General features: G+C 42.6%; 1 protein-coding gene across 1 annotated transcript; it reads left to right on the top strand.

Moving 5' to 3' along the window:
* Window positions 1-2,059: 2,059 nt before the first annotated feature.
* On the top strand, window positions 2,060-18,771 carry cngb3.1 (cyclic nucleotide gated channel subunit beta 3, tandem duplicate 1). Its single transcript, XM_036518432.1, has 17 exons — window positions 2,060-2,138; window positions 4,317-4,431; window positions 6,883-7,043; window positions 7,366-7,686; window positions 8,610-8,818; window positions 9,528-9,578; window positions 10,141-10,227; window positions 10,643-10,707; window positions 11,347-11,469; window positions 12,190-12,331; window positions 12,883-13,042; window positions 15,317-15,414; window positions 16,469-16,552; window positions 16,816-16,934; window positions 17,217-17,369; window positions 17,830-17,962; window positions 18,745-18,771. The coding sequence occupies exons 1-17, from the start codon at window positions 2,060-2,062 to the stop codon at window positions 18,769-18,771; spliced, it is 2,127 nt and encodes a 708-aa protein (XP_036374325.1).
* Window positions 18,772-20,336: the final 1,565 nt, after the last annotated feature.

Raw genomic sequence — 20,336 nt, 5'->3', positions numbered from 1 at the left:
ATGGAGACTGACACATCGTTCTTGTGGGTACACATGACCTGTCAGTTCTCCAAACTGGTCTAAACCATAGACCATATGTCCATAGACAATACAGGAATACCATCAGCTACAGAACAGTGGATGGAGGGAACACGGAAGATGAATATCTCATAATAGCAATAATAATAATAATAATAATAATAACAATAACGATAATAATAATAATAGTAATTGTGATACTGCTGCTCATTTGCTCATTCATTCTGAGATAACACTTACTTTACTCTCCATTTCTGGAAAAAAAGAGACCCAGACAGACATTTTTGCTCTGCATCATCTCACAGCATTCACATTCACTTGATTTAATTCCATCACCAGTTTATCTTTATTAATAGCATTGGTTGTGGTATTATTTATTATTTACTGTTTTTACCTTTTTACTTCACTTTTTTACCTTACTTATTTATGTGAGCTACTTCATGTAGAATTTCATCCACATGCCCCTTAAAACCTCGTAGTCTATGTCCAGACAGCTCTAAAGCCATACAGTCCACAATGTGGTGTATTCTTTGTGCTAATCCTGATGTAATGCTGCTACTATGTCTCAAAGGTATAGCACAAATAGCATTATGCGAAAATGGGTGCTGGGTCTTCCCTGAATCACTTTTTTCAGGGTTACTTTTCTTGCTGATAATAATAATTGTTACTTTACTAATAATTATGACTTTTATTGTATGAGCATTTCAGCACTTCTTCCTGTAACTTTTCAACTGACAAAATTCAGCTTTCAAAACTCAGTCAAATCATGGTTGATCCAAAAGTGCTGAGTGATTATTCAATTACTCTGCTGAATTAATCTGCTCACCCCAGCAACCCTGGCCAAACAGTTAATCTGTTTAGTGGCTGTTATCCCACCAAGGAAGAAAGAAAGAAACAGAGAGAAAGAAATAAATAAAGGATAAAAGGAAAAAAGAAAGAAACACGTGGTAAACCCAGTGAGCAGCTCTTTGCAGGAATGGCAGAGGTGACAGGGAGGGTACCCTGCGTCGGTCTTTAACGGTGTGGCATGAAGCCTGGGACAGCCCTCGGAGGAAGTGGGAGTTTCCCTCAGGGGAATTAATGGGACTAAAGGGGAATTAATAGCATCAGGCTGTCTATCAGGCTGCTGCCGAGGGGGGAGAGCTGGCAGATAAACCTGGACAGGACATCCCTCCCCGGGGTAGACGACACCAGGGAAGACAACGACGGGGACGCTGCTTCCAGCCATGTTCGGCAAGCTGAGGAACCTCTTCAGGTCCAGTTCGGTGGCGGCCCAGGACGACGGGGCTCCACCTCCAGGCCCAGCACCTGCTCCTGCCCCTGCTGCAGCCCCCGCACCTGCCTCTGCACCTGCCCCCGCCCCGGCGGCACCCCCACCTGCACAGGTAAGACAGCATCACCCCCAAACACAGAGGCATAGCACCAGGCTAGAGCATAGAAACAGCACCAGGCATAGAGACATATGGCACCAGGCTCAGCATAGAGGCGTAGCACTAGGCTTCAGCAAAGAGAAACAGGGGTATATAGAAGTACTAAAAATATAACTTTGAGAGTTTCCTCCTGATTGATTTTCTGTGAAAAATCCATTCTGTTTGGTATGGGTTTTGAGAGGAGGCACACTAAAAAAAAATTGTGTCAATACATTATGTTATGACCTACAATTATAATCCCAGCGTTTCCTGTAATCAGTGTAAATATTATATAAACCTTCAAACATCAAGTAACAAAACACTGATACATTTTATTTCAGTTACATTCTCTAATCGAATGTGTACCCTCAGCATGTTTCAGCAGCTATAGAGGTCTTTATCATTCTTTTTTACTATACTTAGGAGGTATCTTGTTAAACGGCAAATTTTCCTCTGTAGGATCTGAATACTGCTTGTTAACCTAGTGGGATGAACTGAGGATTCATATTCACAAAATATTCATTGCTCACATTATGTTTGTTTTAGATGTTATTTTAAAGCAAATTCGGTGTATATCATTTAAATATAATTGTGTGCCAATGTGAACAGTTAGGCGTGAGTAACTTGGCAATATGGCATTTACCCCACAGGAAGAGAAACCCGCCGAAAAAGAGGATGGGACAAAGAAAGACAGTGAGGCCAAGCCCCCTGGTATGTCATTATTTTATTGTATCTTCCCCTTATGGAATATTTGTCCCTGTTTGTTAATCCCTGTCTGACAGGGTGTCATGCACAATGCCATGGCCAACAAACACATCTCTATAAACAATACAATCTGTGCTCTTAAATGTCTTTCCAAATGGCTGTGATTGCTATCATGCATGCACTGTACCAGATATATAGCATTAGCTCCTTTCAAAGCAGAACTGTATTAAACCAATTGCATGGTGATTATATTTCTGTAGTTGTTATGGTCATTTTTTATTCAAGATTTATTTTGATATTATGAGGATATAACACTCATGGGTTACTGAGGAGGTAGAAAGTTTGCTTGTTGGAGCTGGGAGTCAAATCCTGATCTGATCCACAGATAAAGACCACTAAAATCCTGGGCCTCTTAGGGAGGCTGAAATTCACTGCTGCCAGACTATTCCTAGCTCCTTCATCCTGCACGACGTGCCATGATCACTATGTTATAAACAAACCTACAGTAGCACACCTCAGTACTCAGTAAATGTAGTCATATTTACAGTACTGTATGCAGTTTTGCCTGTATAGGTTCAATTTCCTGGGGAGTTTTACATTTATATTGACATCCAACACACACAGCTTACCATTTTCTCATGTTATCCTTTTACACAGCTGGATATTTACTGAGGCACTGTGGATTAAATACCTTGCCCAAAGGTGCAACAGCAGTACCCTAGCAGGGAATCAAGCTGTTAACCTTTGGCTTACAAGCCCTGTTCCTTATCACTACACCACACTGCTGCCCACCTGACCGTATAATTTTGGCACATTATGCAAAGTTCAGTTATGAATTTCTTTTCTTTGTAAAAGCTACCTAAATTGCTTCAAGAACCTGTTTGCCGGTGCTTCCCTGTTATTGTTCCATTTACGTTCCTTTTTGCAGTGAACAAGCTGGTCGAAAAAGCATTCCACTCCCATCAAAATCATTTCCGTTATTGATTGATCTCCCTAAAAGAGACAGTACAGTATTGCTGTATTACATTACTGTATTGAGGGTGATTAGAAATAAGGGGAGAGTATGATCTGTGTGTCTTTGAGTTTTGAATGTGGGGCAAAGAATTCTGGGAAAATTGAGCTGTTAAGGATAGAGGTCCATCTGGCTCCAGTCTGTTGCTGCGGTAGCTGCAGACACGACTGTCAGCTTCCCAAGTTTAATCCAGCCCTGAGAGCATAGCGGTACGTGTTTACATTTCAGGACACGTATCCCCGCCTGTATTTCCTTAGCGTTTTGGTGCTTCTGGTGTGCTTTGTGTAATCTATTTATGAAAGAGGTACACGGTCTGCTCTACCCAATGACCCCCCGCCTTTTGACTGTCATCACAGCCTCCATCCACTGACATTCCGGGAATATGTCTAGAGTTTGGATTAACCATTTTTAGCCAAACTAAATGTGGAAAATGTGGGACTATTTTTGGCACTGGCACTTGTTAGTGGCTTTGTGTTTGTGCAACCTTTCATGTCACTTTATTAGATGCACTATCTAAGTCACTGGATGACAGCATCCTCTAAATGACAGTAATGCAATGTAATGAAAACAAATATGAGTCATGTGACCATGTTTGAACCATGGTAGTTAACCTTCCTTGCCCCGCCCCCACACCCAGGCAAAGATTATGCTGTGGTATATTTCCAAGGCAAGAAAGAATTGGCAGCTGAAGTCTTTCGTTCTTTGAAGTTTTTATATTCAGTACCAGTCAAAAGTTTAGACACACTTGATTAAGATAATGGGAAACATGCACTGAAAGACATTTTGATCGAAAGATTTATGTTTAAATTATTGAAATTTGTTTCTTAGACAAATATAAAGGGTGAAGTTGATGGCTAGGTATGAATTTCTTTACAAAAAAATTGATTTTGAAAAAACATTTTTTGCTACTCTGAAGAATCTAAAATTTAAGATCATTTTGATTTGTTTAACACTTTTTTGGTCACCACACAATTCCGTTTGAGTTATTTCATACTTTTGATGTCTTTACTATTATTCTAAAATGAGGAAAATAATAAAAATAAGGAAAAACCCTTCTATGTGTGTCCATAGTTTTGACTTTTGGCTTTACATAGCCTTTTGAACAGTGCGGTACAAAGCAGCTGTGGTACCTGTATGTGACCTGTATGTCATGTTTCACCATGTAATTACAGAGCCTGGTCCTGCTCCAAGTCCTGCCCCTGCTCCCCAGGCCCCTGCACCTGAACCCCCAAAGCCTGCAGAGAAACCAGCCGACCCCCAAAACAAAGAGCCAGGCACTGCTGAAGGGTAAGAGGAAGTGCGCACAGTCACTGTGATGCAGACAGGGGTAACGATTATAATGTGTAATGTGGAGGGTCATTACAGAGCTGTAATAGTGAGACACAAGTGGGATGTAACAGGGGGTAATGGTTATGAAGGAAGGGGCATTAATACAGAGCCATAACAGTAAGAAACAGCTGGAGTGTAATGGGGGTAATAGTGCGAATGGAGGGGGGGGGGGGGTGTTATTACAGAGCTGTGACAGTGAGAAACAGGTGGAGTGTAACACGGGGTAACAGTGAGAATGGAGAAGGGGGGAGCTGTAACAGAAGGAGTTGTCATGGGAATGTAAGATAATAAGAATAAGAATAATAAGAAATACTTTATTAATCCTGAAGGAAATTTGAGTGCCACAACTGCACCGTCCGGCACACATCAAAAACAACAAAAGAATAAATTGAATACAATATATGTGTATGTGTGGGAGGGGGGGGGGGTTCTCAATGGCAAGTTTCATCCTGCCACAGACACAGAAGTAAATATTTTTCAGCTCCATTGATATGCTCAGGTATTCTACCCTCATACTGTGCTGCCTGTCTTCGCTCGATTCAGAAGGCTGACAGGAACATTGCTCACTGGTTCTGTGCTCTGTGAGAGACATACACTAAAGACTCCAGGAAGCCAGATCCACTAGTGTGCACACAACAATGATTTCCTCTCAATAATGAAACACTGTGTCTGCTCCTTTTCGCTTTCAAATCCGCCCTCACTGTCTGCCTCAGTCGCCACCCGCCCAGAGATGCTGAGAGCGGAGGAAAGGAGATTAGAGGATTGACAGTATTTCTGACTTAAGAAGATCACAGGCCAGGTGTCACATGTGAATCAGAATTTTCAACCTTGTTGTTGTTTTTGTTTTTGGAGCAGACGTGATATTCTCTGTGGCTTCATTGTTGCATGGGGAAATGCTCATCTGTAAGGTGTATTTACCTTGACACAAAAACACATTTCCTGCAGGGAACTGTCACTCATACAGTGGAATGATTAGGTTCTCTATGGTCTAAAAGACAGCTTCTCCAAGCTGCTGTGACAGCATGATTATTGTGTGATAAGTCCCCATAGTAATTTTAATTCCTTTTTTTCCCAGAAAAAGAAAAACTGTTGATATTGTTGAAAATAAGCATATAATTGCACTACTACTATTTAATACTTCTATGTCTGCAACACTACTCATAATATTTTTAATGAAATAAAAACTTGCCAATATTGTTAAGAATAATGACTTTATTACAGTGACAGCAGAAACTACAGCTATTACTACTGAATAATAATAATAATAATAAGAAGAAGAAGAAACAGAAGAGGAATAGTAATTAAATTAGTGAAGTATGTTTCTTCAGACCCCAGAGCGTTCAACACTTTGCTCTGATGATTCCCCATGGCTTCCCCTAACAGGCATCTCCCATGATGCCCTGGGAGCTGCCACTCAATCAATGAGGCAAAGAGAGCGGCCTTATTGAGCTCATTACCGTGGAGATTCCTGGGAGGCCAGGTTGAGAGATGCAGATTACGATCCGGGCCAGGACTGTAGAATGCCTGTGGTTGCTCTTTGCCAGGAGTACAGCATGATCTTTAATGGTCATGATTTCATCACCAGCTCCTAAAGCACAGCGTTCCCATCATTGCATGGGGGGGGGGAGAACACTGAGCTGACCCAGCAACCTATGCAGGTGCCCACAACAGCCCCTGCTAACGATTCTTTGGAACTCATTTCCTCTGAGCCAGCAAAACAGCAACCAACTCTTTGAGATGAAACGTTTCAAACAGGTGTCAAATATTTGAAAATATTTGAAAAATCTATTTTGGGTTATTATATTTCAGTCAGGCACTGAGGAAAAAAATGTTTAGAAATATTATACTGCAGTTTTCCTAATACCCATTTTCTCCAACTTCCTTTGAACACTGATTGTAAGATCTATAGCCCAGTTATATGACATTTTTACAATTTATACAAGTTCTGTTATTTGATGAAGTGGCTGTTTGTGATTGGCCCTTTTCATTGCTTTCAACACATTGGAGCTGAGCAAAGACCTACAGCAGACCTGGCAAATTGAGCTGAGGGAGGAGCAGTGTGGCCTGTTTATCTGGGCTCTGTGGTTGTGTGTTCAGATACCTGACAGTTTTCTGCTGGTTTAAAACAGGCTGGGGAGGGAGAGGAAAGAAAGGAAAGAAAGAAGGCAGGAAGGAAGGAAAATGAGAAAGAAAGAAAGAAAGAAAGACAGGCAGGCAGACAGTCCAATAGATCTGTAGCAATTGTACAAATTCTTATTAATGGATACTTAATGTACCATATTACGGTACTACAGTGATGTATTGAAATAATACACTTCATCCTTGGGGTAAAGTTTTTATCCTAAAAATAAGCCAATGAGTAGATGACCATGGTAATACAGCTGTGCTAATGTCTGTTGGCCCCCTCAGCCAGGAGGATGCCCCTCCTCCCCCTCCTCCCGTCGTGATAAACCACTACTCAGACGATCAGCTGAGGAAGATTGTCAAGAGCATGAGGGAGAGGACCAACATGTACAGGGAGAAGGTCATCGACCCCTATGCCTCCTCGCCAGAACACAGCCCACCTGTCAGTAAGTCAACACGCTTGCTGAGTGCAATTTCGAATGGCGGAGACAGGTCATTTTCTGTTCCCTGTTTCCTGTTTCCCGTTTCTTGTTCAGGGAATGGGAAAAACCCCCTTTTCATGTTGAAAAGATTAGATTCATCAGGTTCAATACAGTGTGGTGCTGGTTTGGCCAATTCTACATTCCATTTGTCTATCTTATTTTTTATTTTATTTTATTTTGTGTGTGTGTGTGTGTGTGTGTGTATGTGTGTGTGTGTGTGTGTGTGTGTGTGTGTGTGTGTGTATATGTGTGTGTGTGTGTGTGTTTGTTTGTTTTTGGAATCTAGCTCCAGTGTTGAGAAAGTGTGATTGGCTAAAGAAACAGGAGGCGGAGAGGATCAAAAAAGAGGAGGAGGAGAGGAAAAAGAAGGAGGAGGAGGAGAGGAAAAAGAAGGAGGAGGAGGCCAAAAAGGCTGCGGAGAAAAAGGAGGAGAAGAAGGAGGAAAAGAAGGAGGAGAAAAAGAAAGATGAGAAGAAAGACGGTGCGGAGGTGAAGACCGATGGCTCTGTCTGCCCAACAATCAGCTGCTCCTGCATAGACATCCTGCTTAGGCCACTGGAGGACAAGATGGACCAATACTTGGACAAAACCCTCGACCCCTTCACAGGTGAGTCTGGATGGGTGAATACCTGGACAAAACCCTCGACCCCTTCACAGGTGAGTCTGGATGGGTGAATATCTGGCCAAATCCTTCAAGCCCTTCACAGGTGAGTCTGGATGGGTGAATACCTGGACAAATCCTTCAAGCCCTTCACAGGTGAGTCTGGATGGGTGAATACCTAGACAAATCCCTCAAGCCCTTCACAGATGAGTCTGGATGGGTGAATACCTGGACAAATCCCTCAAGCCCTTCACAGGTGAGTCTGGAGGGATGAATACCTGGATAAAACCCTGCACCCCTTCACAGGTGAGTCTGGATGGGTAAATACCTGGATAAAACCCTGCACCCCTACACAGGTGAGTCTGGAGGGGTAAATACCTGGATAAAACCCTGCACCCCTTCACAGGTGAGTCTGGAGGGGTAAATACCTGGGTAAAACCCTGCACCCCTACACAGGTGAGTCTGGAGGGGTAAATACCTGGATAAAACCCTGCACCCCTTCACAGGTGAGTCTGGAGGGGTAAATACCTGGGTAAAACCCTGCACCCCTACACAGGTGAGTCTGGAGGGGTAAATACCTGGGTAAAACCCTGCACCCCTTCACAAATGAGTGAATGGGAACTGTGTGCATTCACTTCTGTTGCACTGGGAAATATGATTACTAAGGATTAACAAAATCCAAAAAACAAAATATTATTGTCTGTCTCGTTCTCTTTCAATACAGTAACATTATGTACAAGACAAGTAAACATCCAAAGCAAACGAAGCATTCCTACACAAACAACACAAGCACTTTAACAGAAACAATAAAATGTATACAAAGTTCAGTATTGTATTATGTACCTCCCTGTAATTATGTGGCCTTACACCCAATAAAAAACCAAACCACCTTTGTTTCTCTCTCATTCCCCCTCCCCCTCTGACTCCAGACCGAAGGTACATCACCTGGCTGAGCGTCGTCACTCTGGCCTACAACTACAATGCCTGGTTCATTCCTGTCCGCATGTCCTTCCCCTACCACACCGAGAGGAGCATCCCTTTCTGGATCATCTTCGACATCTTGGCAGACGTGATATACCTCCTCGACATAATCATATTCCAGCCCCGTCTGCAGTTTGTCAAGGGCGGGGACATCATTGTGAGTGAGGGCAGGGACTCCATCAGGGCTGGTTAAGATTTGCCCAATTTGCTCAATTTTTTCCAGAAATTTCCACTGAGGTAGATAGTCTTTTTTGCAAGGCAGCCCTGCCAAAGGGGGAAGCTGATGTTTTCCTGAGCATGACATATAACATCCCAGAACTGTCTTAAAACCTTTACGTGTTTCAAAATAATTGTCAGTTAATAGACGTGGTGATTGGATTATTAATTCAACTGGAAATATATTAAACACAAGACTTTAAGTTAAAAAGGTAAAAATTTTAAATTTAGCTGTCCCCTGTTTGAAGGAAAGAATCGTGTGTATGTGTTTTCCTGTATTATCAGACCGATGCTATATAAATACAAGGTAGCACCTACATTAAATAACATTCAAGGGTAAAAACAGAGTCAGAGACTTATTTCTACTGTGATCCTTTGGGGGCAGACAAAAGGTCTGTTAATGGAATTTGTGGAATTTATTTGTTTATGTATTTGGATTATGAGCTTGTTACAACTTGCTTAAATGCATGGTAAATTACTTTGTTGATTCAGTGTAAAGTTAAGCATGAGGCAGTATTAAACTTGCAGAAAGCATGTTTAAAATGTTATGTTCATTAAAAATGACATGATTGTGCATGTGCAAAGCCATGTGTGATAACGGTAGAAAGACTGACAGATTGAAAAACGTAACAATGGCCCTTCTCTTTCAGAAAGACAGGACCATGACAAAGAAGAATTATAGGGACTCCCCAAAATTCAAGGTAGGGAAATGTACACAGCGGTAATGACAATGTTAAAGAACCAGCTGCCATGCGAGTCGATAAGGCTTTTTGTCATTCAGTCTTTGCATTGTCATATAGCAATACAGGCTCAGCACCAGGAGAAAATACAAAGGCGTGCAATTGCAATCCACGTGGGTACACAAATAGTCATAATACTATACAGACATCAGGATGTAAGGAAGAAAATGGCATACTGAGACAACTGGGGGTGCACTAAGGTCCATCTGGGGGTGCAATGCACCCCTTATCACCCCTATAGTGCCAGGCCTGTGGCAATATACAGTGACTTCAGAAAGTATTCAGACCCCTTCACTTTTTCACATTTTGTTGTGTTATAGACTTAATCTAAAATGGATTAAATGTGTTCGACCGTCAATCTACACACCATAACCCATAATGACAAAGCAATTATTTTGTCTGAATTATTTCTAAAGTCACTGTAAAAGCCATTAAAGTTCATGTACTGTTGAGGATAACTGAATTGCTGGCCCTTCACAATAGTTTCAGTTAACGTTTCACTGTCTCTTACTCACCTGCTCAGATGGATCTGTTCACCGTCTTACCCCTCGACTTGCTGTGCTTCCAGTTCGGATTAAAATCTGTCTTCAGGGCCAATCGCATCCTGAGGGTAAACATTTTTACGGAAGTCAGTGAAGCTGGATGTACATTATCATTACTGATTGCAAAGCATGAAGGCTTATCCATGTTTAATCTTATGGGGCAGCAGTGTGGTGTAGTGGTAAGGAACAGGGCTTGTAACCAAAAGGTTGCCGGTTTGATGCCGCTGGGGCACTGCTGTTGTACCCTTGGGCAAGAAACCTGACCCACAATTACCCCAGTAAATATTCTGAGTAAATAATATTGGACTAAATTGTAATCTATGTAAACCGTAATTGTTAAAAGTGTAAAAGTTGTGATCTATGTAAGTTGCTCTGGATAAGAGCTTCTGCTAAATGACAGTAGTGTAGTGGTCTGTATATTTCTCCACAGTGGAGCACAGCATGCAAAGTTTCAGTAACACTGGATTTTCTCACTCTTTCCAGGTTGACTCTTTCTTTGAGTTCAGTGACCGTCTCGAAAGTATCATGAGCAAGGCTTACATTTGGAGGTACACTACTGAGTAAAAACATGGTGTAATTAAAACTAACTGACCAATTAGTTATTCATTTAACCTGAACTGGGTGCTATGGTAAAGACACACATGAAAGTATGAAACCAGCACTTATTTGTCCTTCAGAAGTTTCTGTACATCAGAACACCTGCTGTATAATCCAGCATTAACAGCAGTGTGGTATCTGATTCAGAATACCACAGCCTCCATGTGTGGCATTCTACACGTTGTATGTATAGTACCAGTCAAAAGTTTGGACACACCTGATTATTTTTAAGATAATGGGAAACATGCATTCAAAGATGGTTTGATCTAAAGACTTAAGCTTAAATGCTTGAAATTTGTTCCTTAGACAAATATAAATTGTGAAGTTGATGCCTATTTGTTTTTTCTTATAATTTCACTAGTGTTATTTCATAGTTTTATGTCTCTACTATTATTCTAAAATGTGGAAAATAGTAAAAATAAGGAAAGAAAAGTGTGTCCAAACTTTTGACTTGAACTGTATAGGAACAGCAGATGTTCCTGAGTTGTTCTGGTGGCAGAACAGTAAATTCCATTTAACGCCTTGTCTTCTGTGACATCACCGGTTCCCGTTAGCCAATGAGATGGCAAGGCTGTCCCTGTGTTTCTCAGAGTGACCCGCACCACCGGCTACCTGCTCTACAGCCTGCACCTCAATGCCTGCATCTACTACACGGCCTCTGACTACGAGGGGATCGGCTCCACTAAGTGGGTGTACGACGGGCAGGGCAGCGCGTACGTAAGCTTTCTTCCTGTTTCCTGCTTCCTGCCTCATAAACAGTAATAGCTGAGGTGTGTAGGTACTGTCATGCCAAGGAAGGCCCAGGCTCTAAAGGCCATATTACCTGGAATGACATCCATTGCCTTGGCAATACATTGGGTCCAGAAGAGGTCAAAAAATTAAAAATACACAAGTAATAATATGAGCTGTTGGTCCCTTGCTTTTCTCATTAGTTTTTAGCTTTTTTGCTCATTTTCAATTTTATTTTTTACTTGTAACAGATTAATATACCAAGACCCATTAATAAAGAATAATGCTAATAATAATACAGCTTCATGCAGGAAGTCATGCACAGTGCTCTTGACTGAAATGTACTGCAGATCACATTTAATTTCAAGGGCTTTAAAACAGAGAACACCCTTTAATCAAAGAAATCAGTGGTGTAAATTTCGCCAGTCATGCATGAATGCTGTCTGTGTACCTCACCTTGTTTCCTATTTGAAATTTTGAAACTGAATTTGACCCACCTTATCAGGAGGCAGTTAGCTTTTCAGGGATGTCGAGGGTGGCCGGGAGATGTGGCTGGTCTGACGTGTTCTGTGTGGGTCCAGGGGTAGCCGGGGGGGGGTACGTGGACAGTGACGAGTCTGATGCGAGGGGTAGAGAGACGCAGGTGTGCAGTCTGCTTTCCTGCCCAGGTGACCCCACTCTCCGCCCCGCCCCCCTCTCCGCAGGTACCTGCGCTGCTACTATTTTGCCGTGCGCACGCTTATCACCATCGGCGGCTTGCCTGAGCCCCACACTGTGTTTGAGATCATCTTTCAGCTGCTCAACTATTTCACAGGTGTCTTTGTGTTCTCCAGCTTGATTGGACAGGTAAGAAAATGACAGAGACAGGTACAGATAGATAGATAGATGGAGGGAGGGAGGGAGGGAGGGAGGGAGGGATGGATATAAGCAGACAGACAATGACAAAGTGTGAAAGGCAACAGAGATGACTTCACTGTACATGTAAACCATGAAAACTAAATGTAAAGGGTTTCAGCAGCACTGCAGTGAGTGACCTGCACCACAGGAATTAACCTTCATTTGCCTTACTTAGAGACTCTTCCTGTTAGCTGATCAACAGAAAGCAGGGAGAGGTTGTACTTGCAGTTAACCTGTAGGACCTTCATGCTGACCTAATGACCTCAGGGTGTGATTCAATCAACACTGGTCCTTAACTTTGACTCTTGATGAAACACAACCATTTTTTTCCTTAAAAAACAGTTTGACATTTTCAGCAATCATCAAAAACAATTAAATAAGTTCATTTTGTATTTACTAAAATAAAATGCCACCAGCATTTATTTGTGGGTCAAACTCAGGGTCAGATGTTGATTAACTCCAGACCTTAATGACATCTGTCTGTTCCATCACACTTACAGATGAGGGACGTTATTGGAGCTGCTACTGCTGGACAGACATATTTCCGCACCTCCATGGACAACACTGTGGCCTACATGAACACATACAAGATCCCCAAGCTGGTGCAGCACAGGGTACGCACCTGGTACAACTACACCTGGGACTCGCAAGGCATGCTGGGTAAGGACCTGTTTTGGCTGTGCCTTTAAAGCCTCACAGAAAGGCTTTTGGAATTTGTGAGACTAAAAAATGCAGGTAATCCCCTCATCTTTGGTACACAGGCTGAATTCCCTTGAAGGCAAATTACATTCTAAACTTGGAATTAAATGCATTGGGAAGTCTGCATAGCAAATCAGGAAACCGCGTGAAAATCCGGAAATCCACATAACACTGGAATCAAGCTAATCGTTTCACACATGAAATTTGCATCTGTATGACATCATCGACAGTCCAGGCAGAAGTGTCTTTCATCCAAATCATCTGATATCAACTTCTCAACTTCTGGATGCAAAAACAAGTAGGAACCCCCCCAAAAATGTCTGCTTTGCAGGATTACCAGACCTTCCCAGGATGGTCTTGTTCCCTGATTTTTGTGCTGAATCCGTTTATGAGGCCTTGCATTTTCTCTGCCTATCAGGACAGCCATGTGGAGCAGTGGGTTGAGGCTAGATAATTAAGCTCCTGAGCTCTGAAAAGTGGATGCAAGTTCCTTAAACCACATTGCCTCACTCAACCCCCCAGCTGCATTTAAACAGTCTTAATCTGATGACCGCCAGCCACATGGTTTTTGCCAAGGGTGTTAAACACTCACACAAATCACACAGTGCGGGCCAATCCTAGCAACCGTGACAGCAGCTACATCACCTGGTCACTGGCGTAAAGCACAGCACAGCCATGATCTCATCCTGACCTTTATGTCTCTGTGGCAACAGAATTTAACAAAGATGCACCCTGGGAAAAAAGGCTTATTTCTGACAGCAGGCTTCAATGAATGGCTTGCAAGTCTCTCCATTATGAGGAGAATTTTCTCTTGGCACCTTGGGAGTGAAATGCTTCTTTTTAGTGTTTTTCTTAAGTCTCGTCATAAGTGTGAAATTATTTGAGTGTATCTTGTTTTAGTCCGATATTTTTGTATCTGTGATGTTTTTCTTTCTTTTTCATTTGGATAAAGTCCAATAATTGTGACTGCACTGTATAAAAAAATAAAATTACTGTGTAAAAGTACTAGGCATTGCTTACATTATATTTACAGTTTATTGTGACATTTAACATTTGAAAAGTGTTTAAAATTATGATCAAGTCTTTGTTTTAAATCAGAAGATCAATCATGATTTTGTTTTGTTTTTATCATTTAATAGTTCCATTCTCCACACAAAACAAACACGAGTACAAGCACTCACACCAGCACACATGGAGCCATTTTTCCCACAGAAACCTTGGCTGTGATTCAGCGTCAGAGAGATGTTCGTTGGCTCAGCATGTCCATCTTGGGATGCATCTGCATTGTATAAAATCTGTGAGCCGATCAAATAGCTGGATTGCTGTTGCCCTGTTCATTGCAAAGTGGCACTGCGCCATGTTAGTTCTTAGACGGCCCTGTAGGAGCTTATCTGGACTTTTACAGGACAAATTAGCTTTACTTACAAGAACACTCCCTGAATAGATAGTCTGCTCTAGGGTCCTTACCCACAACACACCTCTGTGGTTCTGAGTTCCTTGCAGAGAGGCATCAGGGTTCCATTTTGGAACACTTTTCTGTAACTGGAAAGGGGGATGGACCCCTCAGCCCTTGTCATGTTATGCATCAACTGTGTGTTGCTTGGTCTTAAAACATGCAATACATAAGCATTACAAAATTACATGTGAGTGCTGTGTAGCTGTGCCATTTTGTATTTGTTGCACATGTTGTGTAATTACGTACAGGGTTAGGGGGTCATCTGTGGTTAGATTTCGCTGAGGAATGGCTTGACTTAGGAGTAGAGTTGGAGTCAGGTGAGGGTCAGGTCACATGAGAGACAGAGCAAGGATTATTCATATAACCCTTGCAGGTGCACAAACCACTCAAATCCCTTCCATATGCATTACTGCAATGTGCTTTTGCTGTTTAACAATATGCTAAATAACAAGAGTTCATAAAGCAATCACAGTGTTGCTATACTGGAATAAGATCAAATTAATCAACTGGTCAGACTTTGTCCCTGTCAAATATCCCTGTTGGCTTATTAAACGTAACCCCACCGTCTGAGGGAGAGGTCAATCAGATAACCTGTGTAGGTGCACAAACCACTTAAATCTCCATACTCCTCACTGTAATGTGCATTTGCTACATAACAATACGTTTTAATAAACTGTAGGCAGTGTTGCTACATTGAAATGTGAAATGTGAAATTAATCATTTCCCTGTTTGCTGATTAAATGTGTTGTCGTCCCCCCCCCCCCCCCCCCCCTTCACAGATGAATCAGAACTTTTGGAGCAGATGCCTCTTGTCATGAGGACTGCCATCGCCGTGGATGTCAACCTCAGTACTTTCCAGAAGATCGACCTCTTCAAGGTTAGAACCAAAAGACCTCTCCAAGCCCTCAGGACCCACTTCAAGCACCACAGTATTATGTTGGCTTTGCATATATGATCCTCTTGTCTGGAGCGACTCATAACACAAAGTGCTTTGAGACGATGAGAAAGACTACAAAGGAGTCGAGCTGGTTTTGATTGGGGAGATACAGATACAGCGTTGCTGATACCAGCAGCATTCTTTGATGCAGACAGATATCATTAAAATATATTTAATATTGGAAGAAACTTTTAAAAAAAAAACTAAGCTAGTATATTCAACATGAAGTATTTTCATGTTTAATTGTTTTCCATTGATGTCAATAATTCTATAACAAATTGCACTTATGGACCCTCCAGTAGAAAGGTATCCAAGTTATGTTCATTTGAAACTGCAGTCTGTGAACTTCCACTCTGAGGTTCGTCACCCCATACCACTTGCCCAGATGACAGACAGATTTTTCGCAGGCTCAGCTTTTTCTACTGTCTTCAGTCTACTTGTATCTGCTCGTAGATAGACTGCCCTCTGCTGGTGAAATATGTTCATAACAACCTCTGGGGAAGTTGAATGAGAAAAAGAGCGGTAACTCTGATCTCCTGCAGAGTAGATTACAGGTTTTAAACATTGTTTTTATCATTTAAATGTAGTAATTTGGCAACTGCTATTATCTACAGCAACTTGCAAAGCTGCAAGTTACTATATTGTATTGGTAAGGTATAGAAGATTTTGGTATTGTGTGGTTGGAGCAAGAAATCACTCGATTACCTCTTCAGATTGCGTGAAGGCTCTTCCTCCAGTTAGTGGCTGTTGGGAGTGGGTGTGTGAGCACTTACCGAGCCCAGCATAGTATATGTGCAAGGAGGATATTTTGCTCAGGGAGATCTGCCAGAGAGGGCTCTTGAACTTAGGAAGGAGGGGTAAAAATATGTGCAACCAGCACCACCCTACACAGATCTCTTTGCATTATGTCAGAAGTAACTGACTTGCGATGTAAGCGAGCATTGTTAAACGGCTGATGTATTAGCTGCAAACATTGGTTCTCAATGTGTTTCAGGGCTGTGATAACCAGATGCTTGTGGACATGTTGCTGAGGCTGAAGTCCATTGTGTATTTACCTGGAGACTTTGTGTGCAAGAAGGTGAGAGTGAACACGTCTCTACCACATGTAGGCTGAATGTCTGTATGGAACACAGGCCAACCCCATCTCTAGCTTACTTCACTTCTTTATTTACTCACTCATAGCTGATTATGGACACTAAAGTTATGAACTTCTTGCTGTGCTTTGGTTGTCTTCCAGTATTTCCCCCTCCCACCTCCTAATGACAGACAGAGATGTCTGTCCCCTGAGCCCTCTCTCACTTCCTGGTTTCCGTTTCTTGGCTTCGTCCCCTCTCTCTGCAGGGGGACATCGGGAGGGAGATGTACATCATCAAAGCTGGAGAGGTGCAGGTGATAGGAGGCCCTGACAATAAGATCGTATTTGTGACATTGAAGGCTGGATGCGTGTTTGGAGAAATCAGGTACAGGAGCTTGGAGCTGTGGTCTTATTAGGGGCACATGTAAATCTGTCAGTGGAAGCTAGCTCAGGATGAGAGGGATAGTATGTGGTTGGGAGAGGATGCTGACTGGATAATACTGGCTTCATACAGGTGGGTGATGTAGTATATGGTTGGAAGGGCGTGTGTCTGGATGTTATAGGCTGGATAAAAAAGTGGTCTATCTGAGTGGGCGGGGCTATGCATAGGTAGGGCATATTGCGTTCACAGGTGTAGGGGTCTCTTAACTCTGAGCCTCGTTATCAGTCTGCTTCAGTCCGCCAAGGATGGGGGGAACAGGAGGACAGCCAATGTGGCGGCCCACGGATTCGCCAACCTCTTCGTCCTGGACAAGAAGGACCTCCAGGACATCCTGGTGCACTACCCTGAGTCTCAGAAGGTGCTGGCCAGGAAGGGAAGGTAAGGGTCAACTTGAATGGATACACTTACATTTGATTGCGGTGGAAGTAGCTCTGGATAAGAGCGTCTGCTAAATGAATGTAATTTAATGTAATGCATTGTAAAGGTGGTGGGGGTATTCTCCCAGAGCTCCATTTACGGCGCTGAACACATGGTCTATAGGTCATGGGTTTGAGTCCCAGCTATAACCAGCCTTGACTGTAGAGACTTCTCGTGGGTGTTGGTCTTTTATGTAATGTTAACTTGCTCCTGCTGTGGCCCAATAATATCTCCCTCAGTGTTCAATTTTCTAATAATTTATTTTATTATTTTATTCCTTGGCACTGAAATTGCTATCCAAAGTAGTCCATTTGAAGGGCACTACCAACAGGACTTATGGAAACCACCTGTAAACCATCAGCTCTTTGCATGCTTTGCTCTCTAGCTAAACTCTTCCTCACATCATGATCTTCCTCCGAAGGAAACTGATGAAGGCCAAGGGCCCAGCTGCTGCAGCTGCGGATGCGGAGAAGAAGAAAGGGCTGGCCCTGTTTGCCCCCCGACCCCCCACCCCAAAGATGATGCGTGCCTTCGGTGGCATAACGAAGATCAGGGTAGGCACCCCCCATGCGGCCTTCTACATGCCCTGTTGTCCCTTCAGTGACCTGCCAAAGCCCAGAGCCCCACACAAACACAGGACCACAGCTGGGCTGAAACCCAGGGCCCCACACAAACACAGGACCACAGCTGGGCTGAAACCCAGGGCCCCACACAAACACAGGACCACAGCTGTGCCAAAGACCCAGGGCCCCACACAAGCACAGGACCACACAACCATTCATAATGAGCCTGCTGGCTCACCACAGGCAGCTAGCAAGCATGTAAAGCAGTGGCCACAGTGGTTGCACCAGGTTCTGAAGGCTCAACACTGGAATTGGGTTGTCAATTAACTGTGTCACAGTGGTCAGTTTACTGTATACAGTATACTCAGTATATTCTAGTCTCAATACTTTTTTTCCACTGTGCAAACGCAAGATATGGTAGAGCTTAGTAAGTTGTGTAAAATTTGAATCAAGTGAACTGAACATGTCCTCAAGAAACTACTGGGACCCCCCCCCCCCCCCCCCAATTCCAAAGGCCAAAAAAAGAAACACACCAGCCATTTGGTGAGGAAGTTCTGTCAGAAAAGTCAGGCAAACTTTTTGAAAGATACATGACAATTACATAAACTAGTAGTGTCGAACATGCCCCACATACAAACCGTTTTATAATCAGTTATAATTTGCGTACAGATTGCTGCTATATGTAAATGTAAATATGGAAACACAGGAAACAAGACAATATAAAGTGTGTATCTTGTGATGCTACTCATGCGATTGCTTTGTCCCTCTCCTAGGCCATGGCTGCCGAAAAAAAAAAGTAGCTGGGAGACAAAGAGAGCCCCTTCACTGTGACCCTGGAGAGAAAAGCAGAGGTGTCCCCTTCACACTTTCCTCACTTATTCTTCTGTTACGTGCTGTCCAATAAGCAGGGAGGGTGGGCGGGGCTAGTCCATCACATGTCTATAGTCTGCTAAATGTCCAATGAGGAGTGCGGGGTTGGGACTAATCCATGACATGCATTTAGGCTGTGAAATGAGGCACTGCTCTCTTTATCCTCTGAGGCAAAGTTTCCATTTGCCTGCAATGTGAAAGGATGGTGCTGCAATCCTCATGTATAAGGTGTTTTCCACAGAGGATTCTCAACCATTTGTCTTTGCATCTTGCTGTTTGTAAATATTGTACGTTAAGAACATGGATGTACACAATACGAAAAATAATGTTCAAATTATTTCCTTCTGAAAAACATTAAAAAAAGGGGTTTGCAAGTGAAACAAGGTTAAATAAAATAAAGAAAAAATTCCATGTTAATGAAACTGTGGTTGGGGGGCATGGGTGTTTGAGGAAAACAGTCTAACAAAGGTCATAGGGCAGGGAGCACCCTGAATTAAAGGAACATATGAAGGTGACAACACACAGCGCAACTTCTGTAGCCACAGTTTTTATTTATAATACTTATAATTAAAAACATACACTTGTATGCAAGGTTTGTCTTGGCATTTTGAATATTTGTGCTTGGCTAATCAGGAGCAGAACAGTAAGAAACACAGCAATGCTGTATCTACGTCTAGCTGAAAAACACAAGATCAGATAGAAATGTGTACAATACACATAGCGCCTAACAATTACTCTCAATAGGATCATAACACTGTCTTGCTACCATTTACATACAGCGTACTAGTACATTAACAGACATCTTGCTAACACAGTAAGAGTGACTAACAGAGACCTGACAGAACTGCATTTTAGCTGCTTTATCTGATTTCCCTTTGAGGTTGAAGCGATTGCATTCTCAGTGCTTGGCATAGGACATATCCATGTTCTGGGACCCACAATGAAATGTGAACAGAGGCGGTCTTTGCTTTGTGCCCGAACAATGGAAGGAGAGATTTGCGTGTTTGCAGCAGCCATAGAAAGTGAATCGAGGTTCACTGAAGGCAGAGAGAGGCGCAGTAATGAGGCAGAAGTTTACAGCCAGAGAAGCTGTAAAGACGATATGAGTCACAAGTTCGTCCCTGAATTAAGGGGGACCGAGCAACTGGGACAAGCATCCAAAATCGCGGTTCTATCCCAATGCCAGAAAACAAGGGCTTAAAAAGAGTTCCTAACCTGCCCCATATCAGTCTAAACCACAACTCTCCCTGAAACAGGTAATGAGGTTAGCAACAACATCCTCTTCACCAGAGCATTATACTGATGAGAATAAAAAGAGATGGCATGGAAAGGTGTGGACATCCACACACAGACATACTAAAAACAGTCTGTAAACCTTACAGAAAATCATGAGCGTATAATTAACACTGCATATGCAAATTTCTCTTTGGTCTGATGATGTCATTAGTCATGTGATTATGGCACTTCAGCTGGCACCCATGCATAGCCTTTAACA

This window comes from Megalops cyprinoides, chromosome 2, assembly GCF_013368585.1.
Source record: "Megalops cyprinoides isolate fMegCyp1 chromosome 2, fMegCyp1.pri, whole genome shotgun sequence".
NCBI classification, from domain to species: Eukaryota; Metazoa; Chordata; class Actinopteri; order Elopiformes; family Megalopidae; genus Megalops; species Megalops cyprinoides.
This window is presented reverse-complemented; position numbering and strand designations above follow the sequence as displayed.

Excerpts from the sequence above, each read along its gene's own strand:
- cngb3.1 (XM_036518432.1), top strand. The coding sequence starts at position 2,060 with ATGGCATTTACCCCACAGGAAGAGAAACCCGCCGAAAAAGAGGATGGG. Across the intron at positions 7,044-7,365 it reads AGAACACAGCCCACCTGTCA|CTCCAGTGTTGAGAAAGTGT; the intron begins GTAAGTCAACAC and ends TTTGGAATCTAG. Across the intron at positions 17,370-17,829 it reads GTGCTGGCCAGGAAGGGAAG|GAAACTGATGAAGGCCAAGG; the intron begins GTAAGGGTCAAC and ends CTTCCTCCGAAG.